A 12,933-nucleotide genomic window follows, 5' to 3' on the forward strand; every position below is an offset into this window, starting at 1 on the left:
TACGCCAAACATGAATTGCGAGTTCATTGTATGTAGGTTTTTTCATCCTGATGTTGTTGGTCGTTATGATGCTAATGTGTTGGCTGAGATAGAGCAGGGGATGCATATCATCAAATTGAGGTTGTAGCATTGGACCTCGGGGTAAGAGCAGATCGTCATATATGTTTGCATGCTTGGAATGAAGATATGTGGTTAATGGTTGTCATAAGAATTAGGGTTACTTATATGCTTGTCATTGTATTGTTATTATGGTTACATGTATGCTAAATGCTAGTTGATTAATGTAGTCATATGCACATGCGTCAATTAGTCATGGAGGATAGTAACCTGTTGTTATATGCATTGTGGTCGTATGCATGATGAGTATGATCATTGCATTTGAGATATTGATGTTAGATATATCATGTTAATTTGGATTGGTCTATGCAGATGGTTATGGTTACGATATTTAGGTATGAGCTGACATATTTGTGATATTGTGTTGTACTAATCTAGATTGGCCATGCATATGTGATTGTTATGCATGAATCACAACTGTTTATGAGCTTATGATGTGAACATGTTAGTTAGTTACTATTATGGATATCATGACCTTATTTATGTTGAGTTGAGGTGTTGTGAAGTTATATCGTGCTAATCTAGATTGATTGTGCAGACAAGATAGCCTCCTTTGAGATACATTAAGGTATGAGTTTGATTATGTCATCTATTATGGTGTTTAAGTGCTTGATTATGTCGTATGTTTGGTGTTTGATTGTTTCATGTCTATTATGTCATCTATATTTTGCTTGAATATTTGATTTATTTCATGATATGAGTATGTGTTTATAAGATTGCCTAAAGGAATGATCTTGTTTGAAGATGGTTGTACTAACACATTATGTGATGAGACAAATGATATGTACTTGAGTGTAAGTGTGTGCTAGTTGTAGTATTATGATTTTGACTATTAGTTGATTATGACATGGTTGTTAGTCTTGGTAAAAGTTGATTTCAAATTAATAGACACGATGTCTTAATCTTTGGAACGTGTGACTAACATATGTGAACAATTGCAGGGCAACATGCTTGGCATTAACATGACCGAGTAATAGTTGATGTGTTTGTATAATTAACAGATGGGTGATGTGACAGTACATAGTAAGACTCAATTGTAGCAAGATAAAAGAAAGGAATTGGGTAATAATTCCTTTGGAAATGTTTGGGAACCACAATTCCAAATGAATGAGCACTTGCATGAATACATGAAGGCTTCTTAACCTTGATTTTGTTTGACATTATGTGGATATGTGCTAGATTCATAAACATGTATTTGACAGGTATAATAGTTGATTTCCAACTATGGTCAGATTCATCAAGGAATTGGAGTTCCTTGAGAGGTGTATGTGTTCAGTTACAAGGTGCACTTGGCACAACAAGGTAAGGTAACCGATGTATTGTTATATTTATTTATACACTGATAGTTATGTGTTTATGGTAGTATGATGCAGGGGATTACATGGCAAAGGAGATTTCCATGAAATCTTGAAGAAGGCTCAAGTTGAATTTCCCTTGGAGGCATTGGGAACCCATGGGGTCGATTCATGGTGTTTATTGCTAGTTTTTTTCCTTCGGTATTTTGTGATTTGTTTGAGCTTGATTTATGGGTTTTGATTGCGTTTGGTACAAGGCCTTACCACTTTGTTTGTAGTGTCATGTTTCTATTGGTTCCAAGGTTTTCTTCTTGTTTGTCTTTGTTATTTCCTCTTATGTTTTGTGGGTCTTTGGAATTGGTTAGGAAACAGGAAGTTAATGGAGCTTGGGGAGAGCTGAATGAAACCCGATAGGTAATGTAAGACCTAGATGAAGCCCAACATGTGTGAGGGTAGCTGAAGGCAAGAGTATGACAGTTGATTGAGTTGGCTGGATCCATTGGGACAAATGGATGATGGCAAAGAAATCATGAGAAAGGTAATTAGGTAAGGTAGAGTAAATGGATTTGAGGCGTCAGATGTCTTGGCCATGTTGGGAATGGTTTTTCTTGATGTTTTGCATGGTGTGCATAGATTAAGGAAGTTATCTTAACCTTGACCTTATGACATCTGGCAATTGTGTTGTAACTATGATTATGTTGATATTTTATATTTATATATGTATGTATGTACGTCGTTGAATGACAGGGTCGTTAGGATTGTTTTGGGCTAGTGTTCACATGCATATATGTATGTACATATGTTGTTGTCTGACAGGGTCATCATGGATCATTCTTATGGAGGAATAATTTCTTATGCAGGTGAATGGAATGAAGGGGTTCCTGGTCTTATGAGGAATCAATTGGAAAGAGTAGCGCTCAAAAATCTATGAGGTCAGTATCATGTGGATATGAATTGATATTATGTGATTATATTATGTCTATGTTATGGCAGGTAATACTAAGGGGTACATCAGCAAAACAAAAGTAGTGTGATCTGCGGAATATTGTGATAAGCATGAATGGTGGAAAGACACTTGAAACAAGGTTTTATGGTAGAGACAGTGTGATCTATGGATGTGTGGTACTAATGTTGTGCATATGTTGTACATGTTACATATGTGATGTTTTGCGCATGCGGTGTTGCGTATATATAGTGTGTGTACATGTTGTGTATGTACTGCTATGAACAAATGGTGTTGTGCGCATGTTGGATATGCGACATTGTGCACATATGATGATGTGCGCATGTTGGATATGCGATGCAATGCACATATAGTGCTTTGTGCATGTTGCATATGTGGTACTATGTAAATATGGTGTGGTGTGCATGTTGTACATACGATGCTATGTACATGTGGTGTTCTGTGTATGATTGTACATGTGGTGTTATGTGCATGTGGTGTCATGCACATGTTGTACATGGGGTGTTGTGTGCAGGTGGTTCTGTGTACATGTCATGCATGTGGCGTTATGTACATGTGGTGTTGTGTACATGTCATGCATAAGGTGTTGTGTACATGTGGTGTTGTGTACACGTTGTTCAGGTGGTACTATGTACATGTGGTGTTGTGTACACAATGTGCAGGTGGTGTTGTGTACATATTGTGTAGGTGGTGTTATGTATAGGTGGTACTATGTACATGTCGTACATGTGGTGTTGTCACACATGTGGTATTGTGTGCATGTTATACATGTTATTTTGTGTATGTGTGGTACTGTGTATGTGCATTGCATAGTCGTGGTATTGTGACGTTTATTCGTTGTGTTGTACTCTATGTATGTATTTTTTTTGTTGTACACTAGGTGTAGGTGTGTGTATTGTGATGTGTTGTACACCGGGTGTAAGTGTATGTGTTGTGTCATACACCGGATGCAGGTGTATGTGTTATGTTGTACACTGGATGTAGGTGTATGTCTTGTATCTCATGTGTAAGTGCATGTATTGTATGGTTGTGTATGTCGTGTGTGGTTGTATGTGTGTGATGCACACTATGTGTATGTGTACATGGTTAAAGAGAAGGAATTGGATGGTTGTTGGGTATGAAAACCCATTCATTGTGTGTACGGAAAGGACTGATTAGAGGATAAGTATTGGTATTTTATTTCAATTTTATTATGCATGTGATCTATGATTATGATTTATGATGGTTACATGTGATATATGATTTTGGTTTATGATGGTTGCATTTTGAGCTAACAAAATACAATATGTTCAAAGAGATAGTTTTACTTGTTGTGACAGGAAGAGAACAAAATTGCAAGTGTTCCTCATCGGCGGGCTTCTAATGAGATGATGTGAATTTATTTCAATTTATTTAAATCTAATGGAAATTATCTGTTTGGTACAGGAAGCACGGAAATGCCTAGTTTGGGTGGTTGAAATTGACTACAAGAATTAGCAACAACAACAAAAGGAATTGGAACATGCATCAGTATGTTGGTAAAGCACTTCAGGAGCAAGGCCAATGTCGCACATGGGTGCTCAATAGCGTCCATTGATTACCATGAGCATGCTATGACCGGTAGGATGGTTTTGAGGTAAGGATATGCCTTGGTTGTTTGAACTTATGATGTGAGGAAACCTTTCCAAGGGATGGATTGCCTGGCAAAGGGGATGTCAAGGAACTTAGAAGGTGAGTGACCTCATGGAAGGGGTGAACGGATTACCTGAGGGACTGTGTAGCAGAGAAGGGAACGTCAAGGATGGGTTTATTTTGGTCATTAGCATTGCCAGATGGAATCAAATGCACATTGGAAGTGTGCCCTGGAATAATGAGACAATAACTGTTCAATGAGAGGATAGTGGCACAGGATTGTAGCATTGCACATTGGATGCAGTTTGACATTGATAGTGGATTCTAGAATTCTTGGGAAGGAGGTGAATCCTAGTACTATGTTTAAGGGTGGAGGTATAATCCTCTGGATTCCCTAGTTGCGGATGTAGGCATCGTATCCTTTTATTTGTTGGTTGAGAAAATGTTCATATGTGTATATTATTGTAAATATTGTATCGATATGGATTTATAAAGCTCCATAAATAGTATGGTTATTTGCTGATTGAAGCAAATGAGGTTATTATAGTAAATACGGTAATGAGTTGTGTTATTTTAGCTCTAGCAAGCAGTATGTTTGTCATGTTTTCAGCGGTGGTCATTGTAAATACTGCAACGAGTTGTGTTATAAAGCTCCATGGGTAGTATGTTTTGGTTTCTCAATAGTATTTCTAGTTATAGGTGTCACTGAACACTGATGATGGTGTTCCCCCAACGGGGAGGGGTCTGTAACAGCCTTGGTGAAAATTCCATGTAATAAAAGTTAATAAACGAAAAATAATAACCATGGCCATGGGACACTTATTCCAAGTTGAATGTTGGGAAAAACATCCTAGTGTGGGTGTTCATTTGGTTTATTATGGCTAAGGAAAATGGAAATGGAAATGGAAAAGGCTTTGGAAAGCAGTAACGCCCAGAGACTGGGAGACAGGCAAATTCCTCACGGTATAGGTGGAGAAATCTCGTGGCATCCATTCTTGTTTAGGGCTAGTGATCTGATGTGGATTGTGATAAATCCTGGTTCTATTGATGAGCATGAGGTGGTGTAGCCCCGGTAAGCCCTGGTTGAGTTTTGGTTATGAGTCCCATATTCATGCTTGGAATATGGCACATGGGTGATTGGCTCAAAGAAAGATTTGGTTTAGCCAATCTATGGCCGAGTGGTTCATGGAAGTCCCATACCTGGTTGGCTTATGCATTCATTAATAAGAGTTCCTTTTCTTTGGTATTTCATGTGTAAATGTATTGGTTTATATGTGGATTCTATGGTTGCTGTATCCTTAATATTTTTGTTGTTTATATGTTGGTTATGAGTATGTTTTATGACAGTAATGATGTATGGCTCTCATCATGTTTTGATTTGAAAATGAATGAACAATGAATACATGAACTAATAGATAATAATGCAACTAATGTGATAAGGCATCAATTCTTCTTAGCAATTCTAAGATAAGTATGAGACCCCTATGCTCAGATATGTTGTTACGACCAGTAAAATGCATATTTCTGACATGTTTGACAAAATGTTTGTCATGGCTAGTAGGGGTCTAGTCAAGTCTTGGTCAAGCATTTGCATTAGTATCATCGTTCCAATTTTAATTTTAATTTCTGGAAGTTCCATGGAGTTCTTAGCAGTGGCTTGAGTCATGGCTCTGAAAATGTGGCACAGAATCTAGGGTCGCAGGCTCTGAACTAGCTGAAAAAGAACCTAGTAACTTACATGCCCTTGTTGTGGGAGTGAATGGAGTGTCCTAGTCACATGCATTTCCATGTCATGGAGTGACCGAAGCTCCAAGTTAGTAAAATGTTAAGTTTCCTCAGGGGTTGGTCACCTAGAAAGGTTGGTTAGCTCCTGGAGGTTCTGTAGTAGGTGTGGAAGATCAGTTTGATTTTCTTTTGCCGGTTCTACTTCCTTAACTATACATGGGGAGTTGAATCAGATCATAGTAGCCTCTCGTCACATGTGTACTCCAAAGGATGGTTAACTTGGGTAAATGTGGGAGGAGGGTGTTACAGGAAGCATTTCCAAAGAAACGGTCAATGAGACATGTCAAACTTACAATAACAAAAACATATAACAAAAAATAATCATTCAAAAGGTAATATTCCTAACTAAAATGATTTTCTAGAATTATATGTATATATTACTATAAACCATTCATTTATTAATATCAATTTTGTTATATTTAGTTTTCGTATATCAATATAAAAATAACTTATTACTTTGTTCAGGGAAATTATGAAAATCCCAAAGGATCAACGAGCTGATATGCGAAACATGCCGGTAGGAATGTCCAAAAAATGTGTATAAGGAGATGGTCAAAGAAATTGACATAATTGCATCATAGGAGGAGGCACCTCAACAAAGGGCTTCAAATGTATGTAACCATTGTTTACTTTGTACATATAAAAAAATAATTTAGCATTAAATATTAATTTTCCACTATTTTCTTGCAGAAAAGAAAACAAAATGGAACTCATTTAGCACATAAAACAAGACAACACGAAGAAAAGGGTTGATATCAAAGTTTGTGAATAATTGTTAATATTTCCTTATAACATCTCAATGTTTCATTTTTGTATATTTTAAGTTGTCTTATTGCTACCATCCTTGAATGTCTTCAAATAAGTGCTAACATACAAAGAAGAACCATCAGAAGAATTCATTCACATTGGGTTAAATATGGGTTGTGAGTATATGTTGGCATATCAAAAATTAGCTGTGAAATTTGTAAGTATCTATGTTCTTTTACTTCTTTGAGTTTATAATTAATAGAACAAAAACATCCTTTATATTAAATCTATGATTTATAATGGGGTTTAAAATAATGCATGAAACAATGTATGGAACTACCCCAACATAAGACTTGTTGAAACAATGCACGAGACTTGGTTTTGAAACCATGTGTACAGTTTATGAGTCAATTCTTGCTATGGTACATTGCTATTCGATTTACATTGATATATATTATTTATTTCAATTTTCATTATTCTCACCAATATAGATACACTCATTACACTTTATTTTTATGTTTGGAGATGGAACAAGATCAAGAAGAAGAAAACAATCGATGCAAATAACAAAACATTTGTCCAAATAACCCAAGTCATGGAAGTAGCTCTAGCACCGACAACAGTTCCAACGAAGAATGATGATCTATTTGGATATCAATGCAACATGTTGTATTTTTTGAAATAATTGTGTGTGAAAATAAAACATTTTGTGTAATGTAATGGACATAGTGTCCCATTTCTATATCTATTTAAAAGTCAAAAATTTTGGGGAACGGCGGATGGGAGCTCAGTCTAGGGTTCTGAGAAAACCCTCAATGGCGCAGAACACGCAGAACAGATCTTACCAGGACACTGAAAGGAAACCCCTGCAGCGTGACAGAGCTGCAGCATAGCAGAAAGGTGCAATGGAAAACCCGCAGGGGAGGGCACCAGAGCCCTCCCCTTCGCTGCACGATCATGAGCAAATTGTAACCTTCGGATCGGTCGACAGGGAGATTCTCAACAAAGGAAAAAAGCATCATACTGACGGCAATGATACGGGAAGACGAGAGGATGAGGACAAAGACGGAGGCACACAGGACGGGAAAGACACAACAAGAGAGAGTCAGAAAGTCACCTCAACCACATGCAGACCAGTAGCCAAAGAACGGCCACGAATAGAGTTGCCGGGAGACAAGATAGACAGGCAAATAGAGTACATGAAAGATCATGCCCTCATAGGGAAGTTCATAGGGTTCTGGCCTACGGAAAGAGCCTTAAAGGGTTGGATTGCAGTGAAATGGAAACCTAAGGGAGATGTCACTCTGCAACTAGGGCCGAAAGGCTTCTTCACTGCAATCTTCTTTTGCCTGGAGGATAAATACAGGATTCTAGGAAATGGGCCTTACTTCTTCAACTCAGCGGGACTATATCTGAGGGAATGGATTCCAAGATTCAATCCCGACAAAGAAGATCTCACATGGGCGCCGGTCTGGATCAGACTGTACTCTCTTCCAGACGAATATTGGGACGAGGACATTCTCAAAGGCATAGGAAACGGAGTAGGGGAATTTATCAGAGTGGCAGAAGAAACCAAATCGCGTAAGTACATTTCCTATGCCCGAATATGTGTTTTCATTCGACTGAATGAAGCTTTACCAGAATCGGTTACTCTTGCGCACCGAGATGAAGAATGGATCCAACATCTCGATTACGAGCATGTTCCCTTCCGCTATAGGAAGTGCCATGCCCTGGGGCATCTTTTCAGGGATTGCCCTCTAAACTCCAAGGCCAATCCCCCTAATCTCCCTGAAACCCAAACCCAAGAAGGCTTTATCAAAGTCCCTGGTAGGAAGCGCGCATCTAAAAAGCACCAGAATGGGTTTATGCCCCAGCAAAAATATTCCAATAGCCCTGAAACCAAGAATAGCTTTGAAATCCTTGCGCAGTCCTCAGATGAACAACCTCCGATTTCTGAGACTAACCCCTCTCAGCCCTCTTCATCCGCCCATCCACCCCCCTCAGCTTCCCCTTCGCACTCTCAACCCCCCATTATCATTCCCACTATCCTCAGCCGAAGTCAGAAAGATACAGCAGAGATCCACAAGGACATGGAAGTAGATGGAAAGGCAGACCTCCCCCAGAATCCATAGATCAATACAGAGGAAAGAAATCAAGTGCAACAAATGGAAGAAGAGCCAGAAAGCATAGATCTAATTGGCCTTGACATTCTGGAACTAGAATCAGCCTGCAAAAAGAAAGCTTACGATACAATATCAGAGACTCAACTCAATAAGCTGGAATTGGTCATCTCCAGGGCCTATCATCGGCACCTACTTGGGATACAACCAGGAAGCCATTGGGATGGCAGCCTTCGCCCAAAAGACACTAAAAAGAGAGGTAGAAAAACAGATCTCCAAAGAACGATTGAGATTGGGAAAATCCTGGTAGATTCAGGCAGGTACGCAAAACTGACGAAGTACTACAAACCCTCCATAAATAGTTGAACCATGAAGCTCGTATCATGGAACATAAGAGGGCTTAACGGCCCCGAAAAACTCAGAATGCTAAAAAACATTATTAAAATGGAAAAGCCTCAGATGTGCTTTCTCCAGGAAACCAAGTGTAACAGCTCCACACTAGGCAGTATACTCTCTAAAGCTTGGCCAGGCTGTCGATTTGTCGCGGTTGATGCCTCAGGAGCATCAGGAGGGCTTGCTATAATTTGGAATACCCAAGAGGTATCCCTTTCAGAGTTTCACGCCTCTCATAACCTCATTCAGGCGGCATTTCACATATTGGGCACCAACATTCATGGAAATATATCAAATGTATACTTCCCGCAAGATACTGGAAGCAAAATAGCACTCATAGACACAATAGAAGTTCTGAACAGTAACAGGAGGTACCCTCTATGGATTGTCGGAGGAGACTTCAACATGATTACTAAAAGCGAGGAGAAGAAAGGAGGAAGAAGCAGAATGGAACCCGAAGTTGCTCGCTTCAAGGACTTCATCCAAACTGCATCTCTCATAGACATGCCATTCTGCAATGGAACTTTCACTTGGAGCAATCGCAGGGCTGGCAAACATCAAATCGCCTCTAAACTGGACCGATTCCTCATCTCAGACAACGCGGTCCATCTAGGAGGCGACATCTCAGCTGCAATTTTGGCGCATACTGGTTCGGATCACTGGCCGATTGCTTTACAATGGCAAAGACCAGGTGATTTGACAAAAAGACCCTTCCGATTTGAAGGGTTCTGGCTTTCGCACCCTACATTCAGAGATTTTTTTAAAACTACCTGGGCAGCCTTCATCCCCCCAGAAGGGTAAAAAATGTATCAGTTCCAACAAAAGCTTAGATTTCTTAAATACCACCTTTAAGAGATGGAACAGGGAGACTTTCGGGAACATTTTTAAGGCGCAACAAGATCTAAATCAGGAACTGGAGGAACTCCACCAAAAAATAGTCACAGAAGGGCATTCGGAGGCCACCTTGGAACAGGAAAGGCTCATCCACAACAAACTTGAAGAAAGGAGGAAGCAGGAGGAAATCTACTGGAGGCAAAAATCTCGGGTCAGATGGCTGAAGGAGGGAGAACGCAACACCAAATTCTTCCACAGAACCACTGTGCAGAGGAGGATGCACAATCACATTCCTTTCATCCAAAATCTAGAAGGGGCGAAAGTAGAGAAGCATGAAGATATAGAAGAGGTCATCCTCAATCACTTCCATCAGGTACACCAGGAACAGGTAGCAGATCGACAATAGGCTATTGGAAAGATAACCAGCAATGTACCAAAGCTCATCACGGAGGAACACAATGAGCTTCTCCTCCGCCCTATTCTCCCCCAGGAAGTGGATGCGGCTATGTCACAACTTAAAGAGGGAAAGGCCCCTGGCCCAGACGGCTTCACCACCACTTTCTTTCATGCTTTCTGGGACATGATCAAATTGGAGATTTGGCAGATAGTAGAAGAATCAAGAACCATACGCTGGATACTCCCCTCCCTCAACTCTACTTTCATTACTCTCATCCCCAAAGAGGAGGAATCTATAACCCCTAATAAATTTAGGCCAATAGCTCTCTGTAATGTCATATACAAAGTTATATCTAAAGTTATTGCAAACAGGCTAAAACCCCTCCTACCTCTGCTCATATCTCCTGAACAGTCGGGGTACGTAGAAGGGCGACAGATAATGGATGGCATTATCCTCACGCACGAAATTGTTCACTCCCTCAAGCACTCAAAGCAGGCAGGTATGCTTCTTAAGCTGGATCTCTCCAAAGCATTCGATAAACTTAGCTGGACTTACATTCATCATATGTTAAAAGCCTTTGGTTTCTGCCCCATGTGGATTCGTTGGATCATGAGTCTCATCACATCCACCCACCTCTCCATTCTTGTAAATGGTATCCCCTCACGCCCCTTCAAACCCTCTCGGGGTATTAGGCAAGGGGATCCTCTATCCCCCTTCCTGTTTGTTCTTATGGCTGAGGGCCTCGGCCGGCACATCAAGCATGCCCTCCTCTCTCACCAGCTCAAAGGCATTTCTGTCCATAACACTCCAGCTACCTCTCATCAGCAATTCGTTGATGACACTATGCTTTTTGGCTACCCCTCTGTCCAGGAGGCCTCTTGCCTAAAAACCCTTCTCAATGATTTTTCGGAAGCCTCTGGCACCAATGTCAATTGCTCCAAATCTCAGATTTTTTTCTTCCACACTCCTCCGTCTGTCAAATCGGTTGTAACTCGTATTCTAGGCTTTCCCTCAGCAACCCTTCCCTCTAAATATCTCGGAGCCCCTTTAGCTGTTTCAGCCTTAAAGAATCCTGCATGGCGCTCTCTCTTAGAGAAGCTGGAATCTCGACTCAACCTCTGGACTCACAGAACTCTAAATCTTGCTAGTCGTGCGGTGCTCATTAAGTCAGTTCTTCAGGCCATGCCTCTCTACCTGTTCACAATCCTTGCAGCGCCAAAATGGGTTCTAAAGAGAATAAGGAACATTCAGCGTGACTTTCTATGGGGCAGCTCGGCTACAAACCGCAAATGGGCTCTGGTCAAATGGTCTACTGTCTGCTTACCGAAAAACAAGGGAGGTATTGGGCTAAGGGACCCTGAGTACAGCAATTCCATCATGAATGCCAAGATCTGGTGGCAATGGGTCACTAATTCAGAAAAGCCTTGGGTAAAGATATGGACTGCCAAATATGCCGACAGTAGACCTCAGGAGGAGCTTATAAGATTCACTCCTACCGAGAAGGGGTCGCTAATATGGAATGCGGCCAAACAGCACTATCAGCTAATACAGAAGCACAGCTTCTGGGAAATAAAGAATGGTCGCACGGCAAGATTCTGGACAGACGCTTGGAACCAGATGCCTAAGCTTATCAGTGTGCTCCATCCATCTCAAATACCAGACAGGCAGGAACAACAGCAGGAAAAAATACACCAATTCTGGATGCAAGAGACAGAGCACGGATTCAGAAAATGGAGACCGATTAACCATATTCTCAATAGGACAGATACTAGTGAGGAAGAAGAATTGGCAAAAGAGTTAAAGAAAAGAAACATTAGGTATGATGGAGAGAATGACATCCTTAGATGGGGATACCAACCCAAAGGAACCTACACCACCTCCGAAGCTTACAACCTGGTTTGCAACCTCCCCACTCTCCCAGATCCAATTTGGAGCAAAATCTGGGGTCTCGGTCCGTGGCCCAAAATCTCTTACTTTCTCTGGCTGGTAAGTCATAAAAGAATTCTCACATGGGATAAACTAAGAAGACGAAACTTTCAAGGTCCTTCTATCTGTCATAACTGCAATCAAAGTGAAGAAACGCTACAACACCTCTTGGACGAATGCCCTCTAGTCAATTGGATATGGGAAAAGGTAAGCTTCAGATGCCAAAAAAATTGCAGAGTGGAGAACGACATCACCAACTCCATAAGACAATGGCCACAGAATCCCTACAACAGCGAGATTCTCAACTGCCTATGGAACATCATCCCTGGACTAGTCCTCTAGAACATCTGGAAGGAAAGGAACAGACGAATATTCAAAGACAAGCGCTCTCCAAACGAAGAAATTTGGAATAGGCCTCTAGAGAATCTCAAAGAAACGATGTCACTCCAGACATGGACAAAGGAGGATCTCCCCTCACTGGATAACGAGAAAAACATCTACAATAATTGGCAACTGCATCTGCCTCAAGGAAGCCCCAAGAATGGTCCCTCCAAAAGCGGTACCAAGGACAATTGCTCATGGAACCCCCCCCCCCCCCCCCCAAGTACTCCTTTAAACTCAACTTTGATGGGGCCTCCAAAGGTAATCCGGGAGCAGCCGGGTTTGGAGGTATTTTGAGGAACCATGAAGGCACTCCCCTGCAGGTCTACTTTGGAAACATGGGATGGGATACCAACAACTCGG

The 12,933-nt window shown here is 40.8% G+C and overlaps 1 protein-coding gene across 1 annotated transcript; it reads left to right on the plus strand.

Annotated features, from left to right (window-relative positions):
- The first annotated feature begins 9,098 nt into the window (after nucleotides 1-9,098).
- On the plus strand, nucleotides 9,099-9,833 carry LOC149142579 (uncharacterized). The gene has a single exon (XM_089451515.1). The coding sequence runs from the start codon at nucleotides 9,099-9,101 to the stop codon at nucleotides 9,831-9,833; it is 735 nt and encodes a 244-aa protein (XP_089307641.1).
- Nucleotides 9,834-12,933: the final 3,100 nt, after the last annotated feature.

This window comes from Pinus tabuliformis, chromosome X, assembly GCF_031772625.1.
Source record: "Pinus tabuliformis cultivar Carrire ecotype Pingquan chromosome X, CPIR1, whole genome shotgun sequence".
Taxonomy (NCBI): domain Eukaryota; kingdom Viridiplantae; phylum Streptophyta; class Pinopsida; order Pinales; family Pinaceae; genus Pinus; species Pinus tabuliformis.